At 41.0% G+C, this 25051-nt stretch overlaps 2 protein-coding genes across 3 annotated transcripts; both read right to left on the bottom strand.

Moving 5' to 3' along the window:
* Positions 1-2727: 2727 nt before the first annotated feature.
* Positions 2728-8174, bottom strand: LOC105926326 (serum paraoxonase/arylesterase 2). Its single transcript, XM_012862594.3, has 9 exons — positions 7988-8174; positions 7824-7894; positions 7685-7740; positions 6187-6349; positions 5641-5767; positions 5342-5542; positions 5177-5258; positions 3435-3563; positions 2728-3315 (listed from the first exon to the last, which is right to left on the bottom strand). Exons 1-9 carry the CDS (start codon positions 8062-8064, stop codon positions 3154-3156), a joined length of 1068 nt encoding a protein of 355 aa, XP_012718048.2. The 5' UTR covers positions 8065-8174; the 3' UTR covers positions 2728-3153.
* A 3344-nt stretch (positions 8175-11518) lies between these two features.
* LOC105926368 (casein kinase II subunit alpha) lies at positions 11519-24751 on the bottom strand. Of its 2 annotated transcripts, XM_012862668.3 has the most exons (15): positions 24613-24751; positions 23745-23832; positions 23377-23453; positions 23082-23210; positions 20473-20584; positions 20280-20381; positions 20140-20190; positions 19995-20054; positions 19806-19889; positions 19599-19709; positions 19414-19515; positions 13793-13893; positions 13522-13670; positions 12590-12679; positions 11519-12450 (listed from the first exon to the last, which is right to left on the bottom strand). In XM_012862668.3, exons 4-15 carry the CDS (start codon positions 23180-23182, stop codon positions 12335-12337), a joined length of 1179 nt encoding a protein of 392 aa, XP_012718122.1. In that variant the 5' UTR covers positions 23183-23210; positions 23377-23453; positions 23745-23832; positions 24613-24751; the 3' UTR covers positions 11519-12334. The 2 variants fall into 2 exon arrangements, with proteins under 2 accessions (XP_012718122.1, XP_035988306.1); XM_036132413.1 differs by lacking the exon at positions 23745-23832 and having other exon boundaries at positions 24613-24636.
* Between the last annotated feature and the right edge of the window lie 300 nt (positions 24752-25051).

Below are 25051 nucleotides of genomic sequence, written 5' to 3'. Positions count from 1 at the left end.
ACTCTTTCGAAACAACAGTAGAAACCAGCATCCCAAGAGTCAAAGAAAAACAATATATACGTTTTGGTATCTTAAAGTATAAACACTTAATTTGGAATACAAATACTGTGCTGTATTTCCAGCATCGTTTTTAAAGGAGGTGTATAATAATTGAGAGACAATGTTTTCAATATTTATGAATGTGTAGAGTTCATTGACTTTTTTTCTCTCTGAAAACGATTTGTCATTTTGTTAGGACTGTGGAACGTTTCACATACAGAAAACAGAAAAAAAAATATTAGCACATAAAAGTACATCTAAGTTGATAAGAATATTATTGAAGTTTTGTTTAGTAATTCAGTTTAAAAGGTGAATCTCATATTATTTTCATATATAATATGTTGCTATGATTTATCAGTATAATGGTTTTAAACTATGGAAAAGTCCAATTGCAGGTTTTTTTTTTTTTGTTTTTTGCAGAAGATTAAAATATTTATGTAAAACCAACAAATATGTTTTCAATACAGAAAACATTTATGTTTTTACGTCAACCTAAGAAAAATATGTCCATGTACTGATTTGGACTCAACACTCGCTGAGGGTCCCTATTAAATGAATTACTGCAAGTGTTGGAAAAAGCATGTTGCAGTGGTGTTGTTACTGCTGCAGGAGGGATGGGTTTGCTTCAAGAGATAGATGCCATGAGTAAAAAACGTTATTTAGAAATTTTGAAGCAACATCCTAAGACATCAGGCACGAGTTAACACTTGGACACAAATGGGTCTCCCAAATGGACAGTCACTGGATGTATCCTGCCAAATAAGTTATGTGAGCGCAAATGAAAAGGTGAAAAGGTGTGAGCTAGCAAGGCGGCGTAAAAACCTGACACAGTTCCATCAGGAGCAATGGAGCAAAATTCCAGCAGACTTTGGTGAGAAATACTTGAAAGGATGACCGAAATGTTTGAACAAGGTTATACAATTTAAAAGGTAATAACCACAAAGTAAATAGGAGTAATTAAATAAAAGTTGTAGAAATATCTCTAGCCCATTATTTTGGCGTTTACAAGTAGAAATCATTTTTGGGATTCCTAACCGACCAAAAAGCAGGAAGGCTTTAATTGTACCGAGGAAAAAGGCTATGTGTCTTTTTAGAGTGCATGTGTGCGTTTGTTTTTAATTGTAATATTAAAAATGTTAAACGGCATACCTCTTTAGTGATTTGCAGCACATCAGACAACTCTTCTTTACACCATGCTGCTTTCAACCTTAATTTTAACTGCGTTAAATCCAACCAAGGTTACACTACTGAGTGGCCTTTTGATGCAAGTTTCAAAAAGGACTTTCTGCACATGCATCCCTTTACCTGGTTTCTTCTCCAAGAAAAAGCAAGTCAGAGTTCACAGTCACTCACCACCACAAAGGGAGAGAGTTTGAGAATATGTTCGAGGTTGTAGCAAATCCGCTGAATGGAACCGCTTGGTTTTTATAAATGACGTTTTTCTGTCAGGAAGTAAAAATGGTACTCTGATATTTTGAATGCAAAATATATTCTTTTTACGTTTTATTGCTTTCACATGAACTATATTTTTCTTTCTCCATCCATTCAATAACAACAAAAAAAATAATAAAAGAAAGCCCAGGTTACTTCAATAGTGGCCTTCAGCTCATCTTCATTGTTGGGTCTTCTGTTTTTCATCTTTCTCTTCCCTTATCCTCCTAAATTCTGTGTGTGGACTTGAGAAAACACAGTGGACCAACAACAGCAGATTATGTAGTTCACAAGCAATTTGGATCACGAGCTTCTCTATCTAATGAAACTTGTGCAATCGTCCCTGCTTCAGGAATCCTTTTAACACAAGACATTTGAAGTGTGGTGGCTCATGAAGCACCGACTCCATCCACAGTTCCACCCCTTATGAATCGCCCATTAATTTTGGGATGGGATGTGCTTTAGAATTAATAAAGGATTTGGTTATCCTTGTTTGTTTATGCTTTTCTTCCACTTTTTCCATTCACTCAACTTTCCATTTATATGCTTGGATACTGACCAGCCAACTTAAATGGCTACAACCTTCTAGGGCTTGAGGGGCCAATGACTTGCTGGCCCACAGTCAAGCCTTTCTCATAATTTTGGAGGTTGTAAAAATGTATCCAGAAATCCTTTTCTAATATGCTTATTAGGAAATAAGCCTATTCTAATTTTTTGAGAAACTACATTTGGGGGTTTTCCTTAGTTGGAAGCAATAATCAAAATTAACAGAAAAAAAAACCTCTTAAATAAAAGTTCTCTTTTTTCACTGACTTTCTAAAATAAATTACCTTTTGGATGATACCCTAACACATTAAGATGTTTTTGTGAGGATGATGTAAAACTCGTGGAAGTTAAAGTTTTACATCATGACTTCTGACACAATACTTTTGCAAAGCTGAAGCTTCTACCTTTTTTGAAGTAGAAACCTAAAGGTTGCTGCAGCTTAAAAAACAAACAAAATAAAACAAAAAAACATGATACTCTGGGAATCCTCCAGATCTTTGAAGGTTAGTTGTTACTGTAACAATGCTATTTTTAGGAAACAACCCCTAAAGGTTAACGAGAGCTCTTTTTGAATGGCACAGGAACAAACGGAAAACCTTAGATCCTGTTTTCCAGATGTGCAAAACAGAACTGCTCCCTGAGGAGGTTGTTCAAATGTTAAGTTGCACAGTGGTTGTTATTCTATTACGTAACAACTAAAAATAGACAATCAACATTGGGTTTTTAAGTTTAATGACAAAAAAAAATAATAGTAATTAAACCACATGTAACAACCCATGTTAAACTCATATTTTCCCCTGAGAGAGTTAATAAAGAACTGAAGAATTTACCTGAGTATGTGAAATGATTCAGTAACTGCATTACTGCATGACAAAAAGAAGAAAACTTTGCTGTTTGGCTCAGTGACCGCCTACTTGTTGCAGAGCATTCCAAGGTGGCGTGAAGAGAGGTTTTCTGTTTTTAGATTCTGTAAAATCCATTTCTAATAAACATTTGTTAAACACACACACGTGCTCGTGCACGCCCTGACCCACAATTACAAAAATCATCAGCTTCCTGTAAAAAGGTACATCTTGATTTCCCCTTCTTTTGGCTCAATATCTTTAAAAATGACAACAACAACAAAAAAAAAATTGCCTATTTTAAATCACAACACAATGCTTTATGAAACACGGTCCCAATGAGCAGCTTCCCCCCGTAGACAGACGCCACGGAAGAGCCCATGATCACATGGCCGTCATCCGCATACACCTGGGTCACCACCGGCTGATCCGACAGGATGTTTTGGATGCGGATGACCTGTAAACATAAAATCGGGAAATATAGAATAGTAAACCCGAGCACCCTCACTACATCTTGACAGAACATAAAATCATTAACGTTGATATATTCCTGTTTTTTTTTATAATAACACAAACCTCTGATCCTGGGGGATCTTTGGGATCAAAAAAGAACACCTTCTTTGCATTAATGTGACAGCCAATCCAAAGGTCGCCAGTTTCAGGGTCCACTTCTATGTTGTCACAGAGTGAACCCACGGGCACCGACTGGAGAGTGGGAAGGAAATCATTAGTAAAAAAATCATCGGTAAAAAAAAAAAAATTCTTTAAAAACCTGTAAAATCCATGTATTTTACCAAACATTAGTAATATTAGAAGAATTATAAAAACTTGCATTTCTGGACTTTTCAATCTCATTACTCCTAAAAACAAAATGCGTACAACATCGCAAGTGATGCAGCTTCCTCCACATTTTCCTGCCATTACTCCCAATATTTTCAGTCTACGATTGTACAATGATTGGATGGATTAATTTTATATTATAAACTCCATAAGAATCTCCACAATGTACCCAAGACTGTTTTTGCTCCCATACACCGCCACCATCTCATGAGACAGGTGAACTGTGTTTCATGTGCATCAATGGGATAGATTTCAGCCTAAATGCAGCGATGACTTCCTCGGTCATTTCATATTCTGTACCTGCTACAAAACACATTTGCAAAGTGTTCTGCTAACAACTATCACACTAAGAGCATTTCAAACTTATTTTGGGCCGTAATGCTTCATAAGTATGTCAGGGGGAGTGGTGGCCTAGTGGTTAGAGTCGTTTACATTTGTGCCCTGGAGGTTCTGGGTTCAGCTCCAACAGACTGCCACTCAGAGGTCCTGATTGTTCCCCAAGAGGATGGGTTAAATGCAGAGAACACATTTAATTTGAATGTATGTTGCAATGTTTGCATGTTCTCCCTGTGTATGAGTGGGTTCTCTCCGGGTACTCCGGCTTCCTCACACAGTCCAAAAACATCACAGTCCAAAAATTGTCCTCTCTAAATTCTACTTAGGTGTGAATGTGTGCAAGAATGGTTTGTTTTTAGAAACAGCGGCTCTACTCCGAGTCCCCTCCAGATGACCGAGCTTTCCACCTTATTTCTAAGGGAGAGCCCAGACTCCCCATGGAGAAAACTCGTTTCAGCCACTTGTATCAGCAATCTCGTTCTTTCAGTCACGACCCAAATATCATTAACATAGACGAGGGTGGGAACGTAAATCGAGAGCTTCACCTTTTGACTCCGCTCTCTCTTCACCACAACAGATGGTTCAAAGTGTGTTCCTTTTTCATTTTGAAGCTAAAGCCATTCATTCAGTTAATTTTTGACCGTGGCCAAAGACAGCTCCGATCTGCAATGTGAATTAATAAGTGAAATAGCCAAAAACCTATAAGGGCCCACACTACAAATCCCCACCCCTCTCTGTAATATGACAATGGCTCCGCGCCTGGCTGGGACCAAACTAGACTGGACTGAATACGAGTATTTCCATCTAGGGATTCACAAACGTTCACAACTCTCAGCAGTCCTAAGCCCGTTATGTCATTCGTAGAACCAAACTGATGCTTATAATAATTCCTGCGTTTGCATGCAAAAACTTTTCTAGAGCGCATGCTGCCTGCATCTTTATTAGACCTCCACAACAACGATGATGCAGCAGTTCACTGGAGTTTTCAATCCAAACAGATGACAAAGTATTATTACATTTAAAATTAACATTAGAAATTCCTATTACGGCTTCTGAAGAAGAACAAGTGATCATAGGACAACTTGGACTGCAACTGCATAGGATAGACGCACAGCAGAGGTGCCTGTGGGAGGACTTTTTACCTTGACAGGAGTCAGTGTATTGTCTTCATTCCTCTCCAATACATTCACACTGTGGTTGAATAGGTTTGCCACGTATATATGCCTATAAGGGACAGAGACTATCATAAGCCATGAAGACATTTTACCAAAAGCAACCACGTACATAGACTGGCCAACAATCCTCACCTTTGGTCAGGAGACATATTGATGCCATTGGCAAAGTGGTAGCCATCGGAGACCACCTTCACTTCATCAGGACTGTAGTAAACAACGTTGGTCCAAGGCATAAGCACAAAGAGCTCCAAAAATTTCAGGAGCTTGTTAGAGAAGTAGTGATCATTGGTGGCATAAAAACTCTCAAGCCCTACTGCAACTATATCATTCACACTGCAAAGAATAACAGAAAATGCAAAGAGTGTAGTTTGATCAGTTTACATGATTAAATACACATTCCAGGTAATTTCAGGTTATTAAAGGGCGTTTACCTGTGCAGCAGCTCGTGTTTTATGGTTTTCAGATGCACCAGGGAGGCGCCGTCCTCCACATATTTGAAGATCTCGATTTGGCTTTCAAACTGAGGATGATTGACGACAAACAGGTACACCGTACCATCTGACAAAGCCAAAACAAAAATAAACAAGGAAAGCAAAGTATTAGGAACGTGACAAACCAGGATTTAAGAATGCAAGTGAGGGGAAAACAGGACCGTAAAGACTTAAAATAAGAAAACCACTCTTTAAGTGTTGAGAATAGACATGGCACAAGTATTAAAGACATACTCCACCTTCATGTACTATTATTTGGATTTTCATACATAAAAGCAAACAGCTATGCAGAATCCTTCCTCAGTGGTAGCTTTCGTGTGCTTATTGCCCAGAGATTCCAGAAAGTGTAATATTGTGCAGTCCTACACCTCAGTACCACAAGATGGCCTACCTAACTGCAACAGACAAAGGGGCCCCCAGGGGGCCATAATATCCTAACCTGTGCAAAAAAAATTAAATAAAAATAGTTAGTATAACCGCTTTTACCACTTGGATCTGTGTATACACTGATGCCGTGCGGATTAAATGACTCCAACTCAAAGTTCCTGGGCATACGCAGCTCCACCGGTTTCAGGTGAGGACCTTTGAGATCAAGGGTGTAAATTTTTCCAGGCTCATCTGAGGATGGGAATCCAGGGAATTTGAGTCCCTAAAGATGTTTTAAAAATCAACAGTTTAATCAGACAGATAATCAAACTCCCCATTCTGACTAACAACAATAAACCTGTCATCAATACTGTCAGCTGAAGCGCAGGCCCTGCTATGCATAGACATAATATAAGAGTAGACCCCGCATTGACTGTCGCAGCGCAGGAATTATGGCCGCCATCTTGGGGCGGTCGACCTGCTACCCTAACCTGCTGATTCAAGCTGAACACACTAATGATACCTCAGCACTGTGCGGCGTATTTTTGTTTAAATTGATGGACTATTGACATCAGGACTCGAGGGATAACTTTTCACAAGTAAGATTAAAAGATATTGTTTATATTAGAATGTGATTTTTCTAATATTAGATAGAGAGATACAGGTCTACATATCAAAGTTTTTGTGACTTAGTCTCTCCAAAATTGCATCTACTCCGGGAGGGCATCAGAGCTATAGACATTGGTGAAATATATATTTATATATAGTTCGCTAATGTCTAACAAAGCTATGATGCCTTCACAGAGCAGCTGCAGTAGATAGATAGATAGATAGATAGATAGATAGATAGATAGATAGATAGATAGATATCTCTTGGACCATAACAAATCAAATGGAAGCCCCGCATGGGATAACTTAAAATGGGATTTATTTAACAAAAATCATAACTGGTTGGAGAGGAGTAGGAAAGACAGAGAAAGAATGAGCTGAGTTCCTCCGAGCTGGTCTGATCTGAGCTGCTCCCAGCTGGGGTTGATCATCTGGTGCTTGCGCTGTCAGGTGAGGAAGCTTGGTGACGTCAGTCTGGCCAGCTGCCTCCACTTCCAATCAGCACCAGGGACTCAGAGGAAAGGCCTTGGGCCGTAACTCTATCTATCTATCTATCTATCTATCTATCTATCTATCTATATATATATAAATAATTTTTTTTGTGTGTGAGTGGCTGTGTTTTGCAGCATACATAAATTCTGTCAGAATATTCAATTACTTTTAATCACACTAAGAACATTTAAATGCACTGAACCATTTGTTATAATAGCTATAGCTTTAAAGCTTTCAGAAAAAAACAACGTGAAAATTAGTTCAATAATCAGCGAGTATAGTTGACCAAAATTGATTCTGCACCTGGTTAACACGTTACACTGAGCGGAGTTGTCAACTGCCCCAAGATGGCGCCCCTAAATCTCGTCAGCACCTATAGGCGAGAGCGGTCGATGCGGGGTCTACTCTTTATATACGTCTATGCTGCTGTGCTCCAGCTTGCTGCACCTTTGCTTACGTTTTAAATATGTTTATTATGCAAGGGGAAGGGTGAACTGTGTTACAATTTAATACTCACAGCGCTGATAAAGGCCAGGCCGTTGCCAAGAATGGTAATATCCTCCGACCCTTGTTCTGCAGGAGAAAAAAAAAAACGCACTGTTACTTTAATACGTTCCCCAACATGCCTCAGAAAATGTTGTCGCTCCATTGCATACCAATGTTTTTCAACGCAACGCAGTTGGGCAGATGTTTGTTAGTCACCTCCCTGAAGACGAGAAGCCTTTGGCTGTCGAGTTTAAACAGAACGTTACACTGAATGCAGCAAACAGTTTGAATGAAGAAAGAAAAAAACAAACAAACAAAAAAAAAAACCTCTCACCTACAGTTGAGGGCCCTCTCCCCGAGCAGCACCGAAAGCGCTGCTATTAAAACCGAAATGACAGCGACCTTTCCCATTTCCACAGCGTGAAAGCAAACTTCTCACTGAGTTATTTAATCTTTAGGTCCTCAGCGTCGTGAGAAAAGTCCCAACAGGCGGGACCGGGGCTGCTTTCTACGGGGCCCCTAAAGGGTATGGAGGACCAGTTCTACCATATTTAAAAATAAATACAAAAATAAATAAATGCTCAATAAATAAATAAATAAGCATACAATTAATTGCCACCAAAAATACAATAAACAAATAAATGTAGGTAGAAATTAAATTATACAGTGAGACATAAATGTATATCTCTTTGATTTAGCTTCTTTATATATTCGCCTTTGTAATAATTACCTTGTTTATTGTTTGTTATAATCTTCAACTTTATTTATTACTTACTTATTTTTTAAGTATTTATTTATGTGCATAATACTTTTGTCTGTTTTATTCTTCCTTTGTATTTTTTTTATTTCTTTAATGCTACTTATTTCTGCCTGTCCTTTTTACATTTCTGTAAAACCATTGGGTGGTTAGCATTTTACTACATCGGTCGAATCTACATGGCTTTTCACCACACTAAAGCATTGTTTGGTAATGTCAAACTCAACAGGCAGACGTTCAGTGTCCGACCTCATTCCTGAGGTGAAAAAAGGCACACAATGCTTTAGTGTGGTGAAAAGCCATGTAGATTCGACCGATGTAGTAAAATGCTAACCACCCAATGGTTAGAAGTTGAGCCCTTAAGACACAGCCCCTCCTCATTTGCATAATGAGGCAGAAATGCATACAGAAATGTAAAAAGGGCAGGCAGAAATAAATAGCATCGAAGAAATAAATAGGGTAAAAAAATACAAAGGAAGAATAAAACAGACAAAAATATTATAACATGCACATAAATAAATACTTAAATAAGTAATTAATAAATAAAGTTGAAGATTATAACGGGCTACCCTCAGGGCTGCGTCCTGAGCCCCCTGCTGTTCACCCTGATGACACACGACTGCGCTCCCAGGTTCACCACCAATCACATCGTGAAGTTTGCTGATGACACAACGGTGATGGGCCTGATCAGAGACCACCAGGACTACAGAGAGGAGGTGGAGCAGCTGGTGGGCTAGTGCAGAGACAACAGCCTGACCCTGAACGTGGAGAAGACGAAGGAGATCATCGTCGACTTCATGAAAAACCGGCCCCACCACGCTCCACTGCTCATCAACAGCTCAGCTGTGGAGGTGGTCAGCAGCACCAAGTTCCTGGGGGTGCACATCACGGACAACCTCACCTGGTCTGTGAACACCACGTCACTGGTGAAGAGGGCACAGAAGCGACTGTACTTCCTGCGGAGGATGAGGAGAGCCCGCCTGCCCCCGCCCATCCTCAAGACCTTCTACAGAAGCACCATAGAGAGCATTCTGACCAGCTGTCTCTCTGTGGGGTGTGGAGGCTGCAGTGCCTCCGACTGGAAGAACGTGAGAAGAGTGGTGAGAACAGCAGAAGAGATAATTGGGGCTCTTCTTCCCTCCATTAAGGACATTTCATCTGAGCGCTGCATGTCCCGAGCCCGTAACATCAGCAGGGACCCCACACACCCGCACCATGGACTGTTCTCGCTGCTGTCCTCTGGGAAGAGAGGTTCCGCAGCTTCCGCTGCAGGTCCACCAGGTTCTGCAAAAGCGTTTTCCCTGTGGCCATCAGACTGTTGAACTGCTGAAGCTATAACTGGACTCTGTACCACATTTGTCCTGCATTGTTTACATTTCAATTGCTGTACTGTGAAATCACTGTTGCACTTTATCCTGTAATTTTATCCTGTAATTTACTTTATTCTAAAATCTACTGCAATTCATTGAAATTTTCAAGCTGTATGCAAACGAAATTTCGTTGTGTACGCACTCTGTGCATACAAAATGACAAATAAAGTCTAAATCAATAAATAAGGTAATTATTACAAAGGCGAATAAATAAAGAAGCTAATTAAAAGATATATAAATTTATGTCTCACTGTACAATTTTATTTCTACCTACATTTATTTGTTTATTGTATTTTTGGTGGCAATTAATTGCATGCTTATTTATTAATTGAGCATTTATTTATTTTTGTATTTATTTTTAAATATGGTAGAACTGGTCCTCCATACCCTTTAGGGACCCCATAGCTTTTAAGATTATAGGACATATTAAAATTTTTCCTGGAATTGGAAAAACAGGTGCACATTTAAGGAAGCGGGTGTGTATTTAGAAATCGATAAACATTTTTTGCGTAGGAAGTTGGGTGGTTGTGATCATGTCAACTCGCTGAAATGATTAATGTCCAACATGAAACGACTCAAGGAATGAATGAATCACTTTTTCAGATATTCTAATTGGATAAGTGTGTCTAATTTTTTTGTTGAAGTTTAAAACAGATTAGCATAAATTAACATTTGAACTGATTGTCGTTTCATATTTGAAATAAAAAAAATCTCCGGCACCGGTTTTCTCAAAACCTTCCCACTTTAACCAGGACAGTGACTGCGTCACCCCCGTTATGACAGCAACTTGGATTACAAATAAGTAAATTTTACTTACCTCTTTCAAAGCTCTAAACATTCAAGATTTTTTTTTAATGCTATTAACTCAGGTAAAACACTTCTGCGGCCGTATCTGGTTCGGCTGTGGCCATCGTGTACTGTGACACTAGGAGGCGCTGTTTCTTCCGTACACCGTACAGGTGTTTTTGTGTAGGAGAAAAATGACACGACTGTTTGAATGCTTTAACAACCTACATTCAGAAAAAGAGAGTTTAATTTGCCTTTAATTTGTAAATCCAGGTCCCCACGACGTGGAGGTAGAGTGGAAAGACTCGCAATCCAAGCTGCTTGAAGTGACGTTTCCACTGTGGGCGATGATTTGAGCCACGGCATCCGCTGGTGATGCTTCAGAGCACCGCTTCCCTGCTGACAGGCCTCATAGAGATGCTGGTTTAAGTACCAACACCTGCTTTAATGACCATGGAATCCCCTGACATGGACTCCAGGAATCCCAGGTTGCTTTCATAGCCTTCAGCTCATCCTGGTTGTCTTATCGTTTTGGCAACACCTCTCAGTTTCTCTTATCTATGAAAACCTCAGCAGAGGCACAGGCTGATCCCCGGCAGGCCAAAGTATAACGATGCATTCATTTCATGCAAAACGAGCATGAATGATCAACTATCAACTGCATTTGCTCCACATTATAGACAAGCTTTTCTTATGGTACACAAATTTAAGAAAACCAATTTGGACTTTTCATCAGCTTTAAAGCCATAATCATCCAAACTTTTGAACTGAATCGCTGAGGTTTTCGAAGATATTGAGATGGACCTGTAGAAATCCTTAAAAGCCCTAAAATTGTCTTCAAACCTGACGTTAAACTAGAAATCGTCTCTCCGCTCCCCCACGCCGGGCCCTATTCATAGTTGACGGGAACCATTTGTGGAATGGTGCAGTCAATAACGTAGTGCTTGTAAGGCCCTGTTTAAATTGTTTATTTTTGAAGTTGTTTTCCGTAGGTGATGACTCCTCCCAACATAAAACAAAAAAGTTACAAAATCGTCTATGTAATCAAAATCATGTGTAAGAGACTTCATAAAAAACAAACATGGACACTTACATACACATACAGAAGTGAAAGTAACATAAAGTTGGCAAACTATTGACCCTGTGAAACTCAGCATTTGGGTGCATGCAACCTGACAGTAACTGTAGAATATCTACAAAAAAGTCCAATTAAAGAATGATAAGCATCTAACAACTTCAAAACACTAACAACTCCTGCACATTACATTGTGTGCAACCAGCGAGCACTGATAGGTGGGACACACCAGATTTCCCAGACTCCCGGTTTTTTTCCGTAATTTTTTTTTTGTTTTTGTTTTTTTTTTTGTTGTAGTTGTGAAGTCACGTAAAAGGTTTCACAGTGTAATACAGCAGGATCCCCATCAAACAGTTTCAAGCAAGACTGTATATTTGGAACATACAAAATAAATTTTATTATCCATTCTCTTTATGTCTACATCTTATTAGAATTTCTAGACAATGGCATTGTCAAGTAACACACCCAAATTAATGTCTAGCCAACCCGACAGGCGCAATGATGCGGTTCTGTCAAGTCCAGGTGTCAAAATAGAACTGAACATGAAAAGCAATTTAAATCTTCTTTGTTATTGTCAACATAAAAAGTAAGGGGGGGTGGGGGGGGGGGGGGTTCCATGGCCCTGGCTTACAGAGAGAGCTAGGCAGGGGGCATGGCCATGAGCACACGTTTAACACAGGTGAGGAAGTGGTTTCAGGGCTGGGCCCCGGTGGCTGCAGGGACTTGTGTGGCCAGGGTGTTGGGGGCGGAGATGACGGGCGATCCAGCAATGTTAGCCAGCGGCTGTGAGGAGGACATGGAGGTGATGCCTGAAAGGAAGGAAATCCAGAAGTTATTCGGAAGGCTGGGTTTTTAAACACGTACGCACAGTATTAAGGTTTGGAAAAGCGGCTGCGTCGAGTCTCTGCCGAACGCGTTTCTCGAGTCGTCGAGTGTTGGGCGACTCACCGGCCATCATACTCGAGGAGCTGACTGGAGTGGAGCTGGCAGCCATGCCCCCAGGAGTGGCCCCCCTTCCCTGATCTTTGACGATGGGATCTGGGGACGTGATAAACCGGACGGATTAGCCAGTGATAGAATTGTATTTTACAATTTTCAACATATTTTATGGTATTTACAATGTTCATTGCATTTATCGCATATCTACTCTTTACTACTAAGAAGTTTTAAGGTTTTAGCTATTCAGATATTAAAAGTGTATTTCATGTGACTGATCTCTCTCTCTCTCTCTCATTACAGTGTTTGTGTTTATTGTTTCAATCATATTTGCTGGAATATTCCCACACCTTCACTAACAAATGCCGTGGCATTCCTAACAACTTCTCAGGCTATCCGTCTATCTAATCCGTTTTAAAAACACAAATCGGCATAAATGTGCGGCGGACATTTTTACACAGGGCTGGCTTCATGTCAGACCTGCAGGCGGACGGGAAGGATGCAAATATAAAGATGTAGAGCATGAAAGGAAGGACGCGAGGAAGGAGAGAAGAATTCAAGAAAGAAAGCAGGTGAGGAGGGCAAGGAGGGGTAGGTTACAGAGAAGAACTCAAGGGGTTAAGGAAGAAAAGAGTTTAACAAGGAAGGAAGAACTAAATGAAGCACAGAATAAAAGAAGGATCCAAGGAGTAAAGGAAGGAAAGAACACAGAATGAAGGAATGAAAAGAAAGGACAGGGAAGGGAGGAAAACACAAGTAAAAGGAACCAAATGGGAGAGGTAACATAGGCTGGAAGTAGAAATACTTTGTCACGGCTTTATTAACACAGACCTGAAAAGCCTTGAATTAAATTCCCAACTATTCTATTCTGTATCCAGACTGCATAGAAACTCAGAGTTGCACAAGGTTTGGAGAACAGAAAACACAAAAAGGCACAAACGTACAGAAGTAGGGATGATCCATGGCCTCTCTGGCTGTGAGGCGAGCTTGATGGTCGTAGCGCAGCAGTTTATCCAAGAAGTCCAGAGCCTCTGTGCTGACTAGGTGTTGGTTCTCGCTGTGCACAAACCTCTCCCATCTTTTGCGGGAATGTCTACAGGAAAAAAAAAAAAAAAAAAAAAACGAGAGGAAAAGAAGACCGATTAGCCCATCAAGCTGTGGCCCAAAAACAATCTGCGAAAAGCGTTGAGAAGCCAACGGGCCGCGGTGACTCACCTCCCCAGAATGTCGTTGAACCGTGGATCCAATTCGATGTTGTACTTGTCGATGTAGTCGTACAGGTCCTCTGTGCCGAGCACTTTCGCAATCCGCACAAGCTGCAAGTCCAGACATTTGTCCGTTAGAAAAGCTGAACTCGTGCGCAGCAAATTAAATATCCTCTTTCAAAAACCGGAAAATTAATTAGTGCAACGGTTGGAAACCAGGTGAACAAGGCGCCAAAGCGGTTTCTCAAAACTAATTAAATACACCCACGTTTCAAGCTTATTTCTGTAAAAAAATACCTGAAAAGTATAGAAAGTTGGAAGGAAAGCAGCACTTTGAGTCGTCTTGTTACTGAAACGTGTTTTATAAATAAACCTGCCTTGCCTACATCTAACATTCTGGCTTGTAAAGTGGAGTCAAATAACTAAAACTTTACTAAAAGATGGAGCCAGAAAAGTGACTGTTGACTGGGACTGGTTCATCTTCAGCCAAACTGGCTCAACGGGAGCTTCCCTAAACTCAAAGATCGCATCTCCTCTCATCCACTGAGGCCGACACAACAAAGAAGGAAACTTTGGCACGTGCCGGTCATGTCAACACTTAATACTTCTGCGGTTTATGGCTTTTAATTTCAGTTCGTACTTGCTGAGGGGATGTTTTTTTTTTTTTGTGTGTGTATAATTGGCAAAGCGTTAAATTGATCAGCAGATAACAGGAGCAAAGTCGCTCTTGTTTTCATCCCTTGGAGCTTTCCACTTCCATTTGCTGAGGAACAAGCTGCGTTTGGAAATGTTGGCAGCTTCTTGGAAATCTCAAAGCGAACATAAGGGTCTACGATCTCTAGGCAATACCCAGAGAGTGCGGTTTACAGTAACTAACGGCTACTGCGCTAAAAGCCGACCCTTTCAAAACGTCAACTCTCAGTTTTGTCTGACTTAAAAACGGCAAAACTGTTTTACAGCGACTTCTATCCCACGCCTGACGCGACATCGCCTCTGCTCCAGAAATCAAAAATGCTCGCTCATCGCAAAAAGGCGGGAACTCTTTCGAGTCGTGTTAATCCACTGCAAAAAGGGAACTAAAAGTAAGTAAAAATTTCTTGGAATTACTATATATTTCCTTGATTTGAGGAGCTAGATAAGACTATTTGCCAATGGAATGAGTATTTTTACCCCTAAAATAAGATAATTAGACATCCTGCACTTGAAATAAGATGATGGAGATGAATTGTTCCTATTTTAAGTGCTAAAATCTTATTCCATTGGCAAATAGTCTTATTTACCTGCTCTAATCAAGGAAAAATACACTGATTTCAAGAAAATTTCACTTACTTTCAGTTCCCTTTTTGCAGTGCATCATTCTGAATCCAAGTTTAGGACTAAAACCTTTGGCAGGGTTAAGCGTTACGACGAGAAAGACAAAAATCTCTTGCACAAACTGAACAGGTGGCGACAACATATGAGAAAACACCAGAGTTTTATGACCACCCTCTTGTGGACGCAATACTTTTATGGTTTAGGAATAAATTCATAACATTAGTACGGAGGAAAAATTATCTACAGTGGGACACAGAATTCAATTCAGTTAAAACATGTGCAAAGGGATATTAAATAACACTATGTAGCAGGAATGTTTTTATCATATTGTGACATGTTTTTAGTTCCTTGTACACTGTATTTATTAGCAAAATTGGATTTTCGTATGATGCACATATGTTTTTAAAAAAGGTATAGTGGACGATCTTTTTTCGGCTTCAACTTGGGGAGGGGATCATCTTATCTACTGGTTGTACCACATGCCAATTATTCTGATGCGCCCAGCTAACGCCAATGTGCGTTCACGCCCCTTTGTAAGTCTGCTGGTCGTGAACGTATTTATGCGTCTCTGGTTTCAGTTCTTCATTGTAGCAGCTCTCACTGTATACTTTGAAAACGGTACGCTGCATTTCCTCAGCGTAGGAGGGGTTGAATCTTGACAGGGTTTCCCACAGAAAAATGGGGGAATCCTGGCGGTAGTGGTCTGGTGGCTCGCGGGAGGAGCTAATAACAGCTCTTTGCGCTAAGCTAGCAACAGCTAGCGTGTTAGGTTAGCTGATCGGGAGGTTTTATTAAATTTATTTGGTGTCAGCGCCAAACACGACTGTGATTAAGTTGGTTAAGTTGTCGGTAGGTCGAGAGGATATACTTGCGTTATTATGCTATTATCATATTAGTTGAAAAAGGTCTCCAAATGATAATATGATTTATCGCAATACGTTTTAGAAAAAATCATCGTCCAGCAAAATTTGTTATCGTGACAGGACTAGTCACAAGAAGCAAACTGTCTTACAAGTTTATTAAAAGAAGAGGAAGGCCTCAGGAGAAAGAAATAAGACCAAAGTGGAGATTCTCCTCCTGAGGAGCAGTAGAGCAGGTAAGATGGTCTTACGCTTGCGCAAAGGGAGTTGGCCGTTTCGTATCTACATTTCTGGAAAATCGTCCACCATACCTTTAAGATTACTGGACTTTTTTTTTTTTTTTTTACTGAAAAAGCCATTAATCACTTCTGAGAAATCTTATCTTAGATTTAACAAAAGGCCTGAAAGGGTTGCAAGGCCAGATTGGGGTGTGTCTCTTTTAAGGCAAAAAAAAACAAAAAATAAAAAAGTTGTGTAATTTGTCATGTGGGGGGAGAAAAAGGCTAAAACACTAAACTTGTTTGGCTACAACATTAAGCATGGACCAGTATAAGATTTATATTATATGATAACCTTGAGTAAAACTACCAGTTTCATCTAATCACTGTATTGACAGAGATTTTTAACATGAAACAACTTTATTTAAAAAAATAATAATATTATTCCTCTACCTGATAGAACATTATAAAACACTGATTGCTGCAGCTATAATAGTTCAGAGCCTTGCAAAAGTATTCACTCCCTTGGCAGTGGTCGGTCAGTATAAACACGCATTTTCTGAAAGGACCCGGAGGCAACAGCACCACTAATAGGGCTGTTTAAAACAAATTATTTTCCAATTACGAATCGATTCCTAAAGATCGATTCATATAACCAAAGATCGCTAAAAAAAAAAAAATAAATCCACTGTGAACTTAAATGTGTGAGCCAGCATTACTTGCGGGGACGTGTGTCCGCGCTGACAGCTATTTGCAGAGCTCAGTTTTTACGACCTCGGGTTCGTACGCGGTGTCGCATTACAAACTTCTCGGCGCCAACGAGTCTTTGCATCGCACTTTTGACGCCATTGACTACCATTACTTTATTAATTTGATGTTAAATGTTAATGTAATACTAGTATTAATATGTTGCATAACTACACAGTTCAGGTAACAGCTAAAAATGTGTTTTTAATACCAGCAATCCAATTTGAGATCAGATCTTGAAATCTTGAGAATCGGAATCGAATTGATTCTTGAAATTTGAAACTATACGCAGCCCTGACCACTAAACAAGAGGCATCACACCATGAAGACCAACAAGCAAACAAGTCGGGGACAAAGGCTCCATCTGAAATGTTCTAATTATTGCTCCTAGCTCCTGTTTCCTGACCTTTCATGAGGTCAACAGTAAGAACTCAGATTTGGGCCAAAGGCCTTCCAAGAATGAGCTGCAAAATGCACGCTCTCTCCTTTCGGGACATTTTCGTTAATTTCCATGAGGTGGACTGTGCTTATACCGTATTTTCGGACTATTAGGCGCACTTGAAATCCTTAGATTTTCTCAAAAATTTATGAGCCTTATATATGATTACTGTACTTGTGCTTACTGATCGATTTTATGTGGATCAATGAGCTCAAAAATCTGTTAAAATGCGCTCCGCTCAGTGGCTATTCTGAGAATTACGGTACACTGTGTCACAACCTGATCGGCCTCCTGAGCTGTCTACAATACTGCCTGACTGTAATGTCTAAACTAGAAGTGCATTTGTGAAAAGCAGCCCTCGACCTAGCGAGTGCGCCCTAGCAACAATAAACCTAGTAAGTTAATTCAATATAAAAGTTACGTTTATTTGGGAAGAATATTTGGTGTACCTTATAATCCGTTGCAGCTTATGGTCCAAAAAACACTGTACTTCATGTCACAAATAGGATTGTGGGATTCTTTATAGCACAATGGTGCCAGTAAGGGAGGTTGCGAGGATTCCTATGCTAAAGGAGCGGAGAGAGGAAGCATACAGGCTCCTTTTCCTACCTCCTTCCTTATTCCCTGCTCTACTCAGACAGCACTTATCATGGCGACCGCTGACGCACATCTGCTTTGGGTGAAGAGTCCTTGCCAAAAAGATGTTTTCAGATGCAGCCAAAGTTGTTGAGAAGTACAAGTCAGGGAGGAGTTGTGAAAAAAATATCCATCGTGAAATTTGCCCCCGAGCAAATTCATCATCTTCACATGGAAAGCACATGGTAGCACAACAAACCTGCCGAGAAAGGGCCGCCCACCAGAACCCACAGACTGGTTCAGGAGGGCATTGCTCAGAGACCAAAGGTAAGAGATCCTCAGCAGAGACTGGAGGACCTGTCCATAGGACCACAACAGGTTTTTATGGACGAGTGGCCAGAAAAAAGCCTCTACTTAAGTGTTAAAAGAGGAGTGTTTTGAGTTTGTCAAAAGACATGTGAGCAACTCCCCAAATGTATGGAGCAAGGAGCTCTGCTCAGATGAGACTAAAATGTAACTTTTCAGCCACCAAGGAAAACTATGTCTGGTGGAAACCCAACACATCCCATCAGCCCAAGAACACCGTCCCCACAGGTAAACACGGTGGTGGCAGCATCATGCTGGGGGGACGCTGTCTAGCAGCTGAGACTGAGAAACTGGTCCGAGTCGAGGGAAAGATGGATGGTGCTAAACACGAGAGTATTCTGGAGCAGAACCTGTCAGTCTGGCAAGGAGTTGAGACTGGGACAGAGGTCCAGCTCCCAGAGTGTCGATGACCTGAAGCAGGTTGCTCAAGCAACACTAGAGTGGTTTAAAGGGAAACACTTAAATGAGTTGGATTGGCCTAGTCAAAGTCCAGACCTGAATCCAATTCAGAATCTGTGGTTAGACTTGAAAAATCGCTGTTCACAACCGAAAGCCATCCAGCATGAAGGAGCTGAACGGTGAAAAAAATCCCAGCGGCAAGATGTGGCAAACTCAGACGTATCCACAGCAACGTGCAGCCGTCACTGCAGCAAAAGGTCCTATTTGTCGTTTGCTTCAATCTAAGTTGCAGGCATCTTCTGTCAACGAATTGCCGCAATCTCTCATACAATCCCGTTTTATTTCCAGGTGAATAATTTTGCAGTCACAATAAACATTTACATGTCATTTTAATTTTGGCGCTTAAAGGAATCCATAGAACAATCCTCTCCTCCCTCTAATGTAGTATAACATCTAAATCGGTCTTTTTTTAAAAGCTAAAGAAAACTTTAAGCAGCTTTTTCTGTCAGCTAGTTGACCAGCAGGGTTCAGCAACCAGTAGGGGAGGGGCAACGTTGCTCCATATAATCTCATTTTATCGACTAAATTGGAATAACATGGCTGATTTTTTTTTAACTAGATTTTTAAAACCTCGGTACCATTTTCCGGCCTTTGCCAAGGCTACAACCGAATCCCTCGTTATGAGACATTTCGCTGCGCAGGTGGCCCATACCTGGTCGTAGTTGTCGTGACCGTGAAAGAACGGCTCCTTCCTGAAGATCATGCTGGCAAGCATGCAACCCAGGCTCCACATGTCCAAGCTGTAGTCATACATCTGGAAATAACCGCGAAGGAGTGAGAAGCTCCGCCTGCTTTACCGACATTCTGAATCTAGATCTGTGCTCGTCCGAAACTCACCTGGTAATCTACCAGCAGTTCAGGGCCTTTGAAGTACCTGGACGCCACTCTCACGTTGTATTCTTGGTTCGGGTGGTAAAACTCTGCCAAGCCCCAGTCGATCAGACGGAGCTGTGGACAGACGTCCGGGACATTTTAATAAGGACAGTGAGCCGCAGACGGTGAGGAAGACGAGACGGGATTGAAATATAAATCCGGCTGAATTACCTTTCTGTGTTCGTGGTCGATCATTACATTATGGGGTTTAACATCCCTATGCATAATACCCATAGAGTGGCAGTAATCCAGAGCCTTCAATAGGGGAAAAAAAACAACATTTATCATATTTAACTTAAACCAATTTACTGTACATTTGTAAACTATCATAAAAGGAATAAATCTAAGGCAATTACTTACCTTTAAGATTTCATACATGTAGAACCGTATGTCAAAGTCTGACAGAGTTTGATACAATTGCTGGGGGGGGAAAAAAAAAAAAAAAACAAAGATTTTCAGTATTTGCAGAAAATGAAGCAAAATACAAAAGAAAAAAAAATCTTACCTTGAAATCTGTGTTGTTCACATGTTCAAAGACCAGAGCCGGGGTTCGTGACTAAACAGGAGAAACAAAAGGTGGAAGTTAATCAAAAAAAAAAATGCTAAATACCTGAACATTTTAGGCAACACGGAGCCCCGACCTACCACGGGATCCTTCACAATATCTAAGAGTGAGATGATATTTGGGCCACCCCTCAGATTCTCCAGGATCTTTATTTCTCTCTTGATTTTCTTTTTCTTGACAGGCTGAAAGACAAGAAGGAGCCCGGTGACTCAACTGGGGGGGGGGGTCAGATCAGGAGCCACTACAGCCACAGACGCCGCGTCATCGCCGTACCTTCAGTATTTTAACCACCACCTTTTCATTGTTTGTGATGTTTATGGCTTCGAATACTTCACTGTATTTGCCTCTTCCTAGTTTTCTGACGAGCTGATAGTCGTCTTGATTCCTGAAAAAAAAAAGAAACAAAAGAAGTTGGAACTAATCACGCTGAAAACAGTTCAGGAGCAGAGGGGACGTGAAGCTTCAGCATCAATTCATTTTTTTTTGGGGGGGGGGGGGGTGTTTGGCCTAGCGGTCAGAGCGGGGCGCCTGCGTCCTGGACCGAGGGGCAAGTTCCCTGCCCCGAAATCTGGGTCCCTGAGTGAGACCCTTGGCCCCAGAACGCTCTACTAACGCCACCCAGTGGCAGCCCACAGCTCCCACATTTCACTGGAACGTACGTCGCAATGACAATAATTAACGAAAAGTCGTGTTGATGCCGGGACGACGCCAGATCACCGTTTCTGCTCGTTAATTCTGATACCAGCCATCACAGAGTTGGAGTCTTAAACCGCCTCACAGGAATGACAAAATAAACAACCCTCTTTTTGTCATGGGGTCCTTAGCCTATGAGACAACTGAACAGGAAACGCTCTGATGCTAGCTCTGTTAGCATCAGAGACGCTGACGCTGCAACCGACGCTGGTGTTTGAAAGCAACCTCAAATGGTCAGTGATGCTCCTGTATCTACAACAATGAGGGAGTAGACATACCAGCAGGAATAAGCCAAGGTATCCGTTTAAATACGGGCAACTTACAGCCTGATTACAGTGATACGTCAGCCCGGGTTCCCAGAGAGCAGCGTGCCCTCCTCCGTTACTCCTGTTTAGCTGCAACGGTATTAGCGGCTAATAATAAAACCAGTAAATCTTAAATGGCGGACCCATAAGAAACCTGACAAGTCAGAAGCAGTGGGAACCAGCCCCGCAGGCTCTAGTTGATCACAAGAGAAGATGTGATTAAAACTAAAACCAAACACAGAAGCTGAACCGGGCTGCTGTCACATACGATGGCCTGGACTAGATCCGTGTTTACGCTGTAAAAGGTGTTCTGCGTGGACCCGGTCCATGGTTACGCTGTAAAAAAAGATCCATTTCAGAACAGAATAATCCTCTCTTTGTCCCTCGGTGTATCAGGAGCAGGAACGATAGGAAAACGGACGTTCACAGATAAGGCGCACTGCAAATAATACTAAATGTAAAATAATCCAAGGTGGATGCTTTTATGAAGGATATAAACACTTCTTTATCATATCTACTGTTTTGCTGAACAGGCAAGTGACGCTTTTAAACTATGCACTGTTTTTTCCCCCCCTAAATGTAAGTTGAGTTGCCTCCAACGTATTGGTTTTACCCTAATAAAGACAACGGAAAACATTGTTACTCTTTATATTTATTACAGGGAACATATCGCCTTAAAAAAAACAAAAAAAAAAGTTGTCCGGTTCCTGAAACTGGACTCCTTCTTCTTTGCATAGGTGCAGAGTTTAAAGCTTTAGCACCACAGCTGATGCTGCTCAGAGACGAGTTAATAGGGACTGGAAAACACTCACTGACCCCTTGTTGTATAAAACTGTTTAGGACGTCTGCTCACAGCCGTACTGACATAAATAATGCATTTTTATACCGTCTCCCTGCAAAAATACAGATTAAAAAGGATAAGAGAATTAATTGTTCACTAAATGAGAAGTTTGTAGTGACCTAATTTTGTGGCTTTAAGTTGGCTGGCTGAAAACCAAACTGGTAGATTTACAGAACAAGTTTAGAATTGGCTCCAAACAACCAGACCTGGTACTGGTGCTGATTGGTGGAGAAAAAAACTAAATCGTTTGAGTGTGTTGTGCACTAGCTCTATATATTTTAATTTCTCACCCAAAAGACTTTAAGACATAAAAGGAAAAATATCAATTGACAGTTAGTTTAGTTGATTTAAGTACACCCGGCATTTGAAGTTAAGTCTCTTAATTCTACATCTAAATTTAAAGGTACCTAAAATGTAAAATTGGCTAATTTATGATCTCAACTTCAAACGGTTTGGCTTTAATTGCATCCTGCTGAGATCTGTTTAGTCCAAACAGGAATCCAGGCCTTGGCTAAAGGAGAGTTTGTGCTCATTTCTGACAATTTTTAGATTTTACCGTAAAAGCTCGGAAATGTGGAGAGATGCAACGTGCAATTTCTTTAACATTTTCGCTGGAGTTTAAAGCCCCACCCTCTTCACAATTTAACATCAGATGCTCAATATGGAGGAAAGAAGAGACATTGCATTAGGACCGTTCTCATCCTTTACAAACATCCAACAAAATGATTACTACGAATATATTTATGTCCTTTGAACAACCTAATGATTTCTGACTTTTTAAAATAAAATAAAATAAAAAATAGGGACATAAATGGCATTAATCACTAAACGTTCTAAAAATTGGACACAACCTTAAAATTGCACGTGGAACTGAAATAGGCTATATTTTATGTTGTGTATAAAAAGACAGGCATTATTTGACAGGTCTTTTTGTACCTTTTCCGGTAATCCGTTACGTTGATCCATACAGATTTTTATCATTGCAACATTGCTAAAGCACACACATATACAATAAAAACCGTAACAGTTTTTAGCTTCCTTACCCCCATTCAACAACGTGGGACTCATAGTCCCAGTATTCTCGAGGTCTCTGTGTGTTTACATCAGGGTAAACTCGAGAGCGGCTTGGAACAGGGCCAGACATATTCTGTACGGGATCTTTTCTAAACGTCCTACAGAAAGACAAAGAGGGCATGCAAAACACACCAAATTACCTCCATCAAGAACAACAAGAGCACGTGTCGGTCATAACCACACAAAAGAACACATTCCACGTGGCGGTAACTAATTTGATATGTTTGAATCAGAAACCGTGCTTAAAGAAAATGTGTACGATACCCGGGAGGCTTCCTCCAGGATTAATGGTGACACAGAAAGGGAGCAAGGATTGCTGAGATGCCTTTGTTGTAGGAAAGCTAAACAGACATGGGGGAGAGAGAAAAAAAAATCTGCCATTAAAGTTAATTACAATACTGTGCAATGGTTAAGCTTTTTAACTTGAACTGTGGTTTAAATCTTCAGATAAGCTTTCAACTGATATAGAATCACAAAAAAAAGCATACACCTGTACAATAACCAACAAAACTGAACAATCTAAAACAAAACAATCACAAATAAAAAAAATAAAATAAAATAAAAAAATCCTGAGGAGCTAAGCAGTTGGTGCATAGGCTGTTTGCATATGATGGCGTATGAAATGGAGAAACCTGGATGTTAAATGGGGGCATCCAACCAGTCTAATCGGGAGGCACTGGGCTCAGTACAGTCATCACTGGGGGCTACAACGACTACCTCCTGTTGGAAAAGGGGGTAGAAAGTAGGCTGATTAAAATCAATCGGGTCAATTAGGCAAACATGAGCAAAGTGTGTGAGCCAGCGCACGCCAGCGGATGAAGCTAAAGCTAAACGGGGCTGTCTCTGAGAAGATGCTGTCGCAGAAAAAAAAAATCGAAATAAAATAAACAAATACGCCAATTAATCCGCCCAGAAAGTCACGGGCGTTCATTCAAAAGCGGCCAGTCGGCTCGATAATCTGACGAGAGAGACGAAAGGCAGTCACAAAACCCCGTGCGGCCTGCGGCCCTGGCTGGGATGCTAGCTAGCGCGGCTACAAGCTAGCGGTGGAACCGGGAAGCTCGCAGCGATGCTAACCTTAGCTAGCGTTAGCTCGTCAACAGCAGAGTGAAAAGCCGGTTGGAAAGTCACAGGCAGTTCTCGGCCACATTGCAGCGTAGCATCGTGATTAAATCCGCGTTCACTTTTCAGATATCCAACTAAACGACCCTCGGGTCATCATTTATGTTGGGCTTCATAGGGAGCTTCGAAAAATGGACACATTTTTCACAAGCTAAAAAAAAAAAAAGTGCTAAGCTAGCAGGCTAAGGGAGTGAATAGACTGCTTTCTGGCGAGGCAACTGGCTGACAACGCCTTGACAAAACAGCCCCCGAACGCCGTGCTCGAGAAACGCAGCGGCTCCCACGGGAAAGTTACCCGTCCCGGGCTTTTCGACCCGTCCGGTAAAACCAACGCGGGTTACAAAACAACAAGGATTTGCGATTAAATAATACGATTACCTCTCAGCGTTGTTGGGACGTCAATATGGCGATGCTCGAGCTCAGGAGCTTAATGCGAAAGGTATTTCCAGCAGGGGGCGCTCACTCTTTTCTGATTTTTTTTTTCTTCCGCGGAAAGATTGTTCGCTTCTTCTGCCACCACCACCAAGAATGTCTGGTTGAAAGACAGACTTTGATCTACACGTGTCTGGGAGTGGACTTAGTGTGGGACGTGTTGTATCAAGTGAAACACACAAGCGTTATAAAACCTAAATCCAGCCGCATGTTTCACCAACGCGACATCCTCTCTACACATTTTAAGATTACACCTGGGGAATGTGACTATGACATTCATTTCACTGCAGCTTTTAAATACACTGCACTGTCTGTGGAAAACGTGGGAAACACACATTATGTGCCTTGCTAAAGTGTTCACACACCCCTTGACATTTTCCACATA

The sequence above is a fragment of the Fundulus heteroclitus genome, chromosome 3, assembly GCF_011125445.2.
Source record: "Fundulus heteroclitus isolate FHET01 chromosome 3, MU-UCD_Fhet_4.1, whole genome shotgun sequence".
Lineage (NCBI taxonomy): Eukaryota > Metazoa > Chordata > Actinopteri > Cyprinodontiformes > Fundulidae > Fundulus > Fundulus heteroclitus.
Note: the sequence above shows the minus strand (reverse complement) of the source record. Positions and strands in the feature narration are given on the sequence as shown.

What these genes read in the sequence shown, in the direction of transcription:
- LOC105926326 (XM_012862594.3), bottom strand. Translation starts at nt 8,064, where the DNA reads ATGGGAAAGGTCGCTGTCATTTCGGTTTTAATAGCAGCGCTTTCGGTG. An exon ending in GCCTGGCCTTTATCAGCGCT is followed by an intron (nt 6,350 to 7,684) that starts GTGAGTATTAAA and finishes AAACATCTTTAG; the next exon opens with GGACTCAAATTCCCTGGATT. An exon ending in ATACACTGACTCCTGTCAAG is followed by an intron (nt 3,564 to 5,176) that starts GTAAAAAGTCCT and finishes CCCACTCTCCAG; the next exon opens with TCGGTGCCCGTGGGTTCACT.
- LOC105926368 (XM_012862668.3), bottom strand. Translation starts at nt 23,182, where the DNA reads ATGTCTGGCCCTGTTCCAAGCCGCTCTCGAGTTTACCCTGATGTAAAC. An exon ending in ACATGTATGAAATCTTAAAG is followed by an intron (nt 19,890 to 19,994) that starts GTAAGTAATTGC and finishes CCCCTATTGAAG; the next exon opens with GCTCTGGATTACTGCCACTC. An exon ending in CATGGATCATCCCTACTTCT is followed by an intron (nt 12,680 to 13,521) that starts GTACGTTTGTGC and finishes TCACGTCCCCAG; the next exon opens with ATCCCATCGTCAAAGATCAG.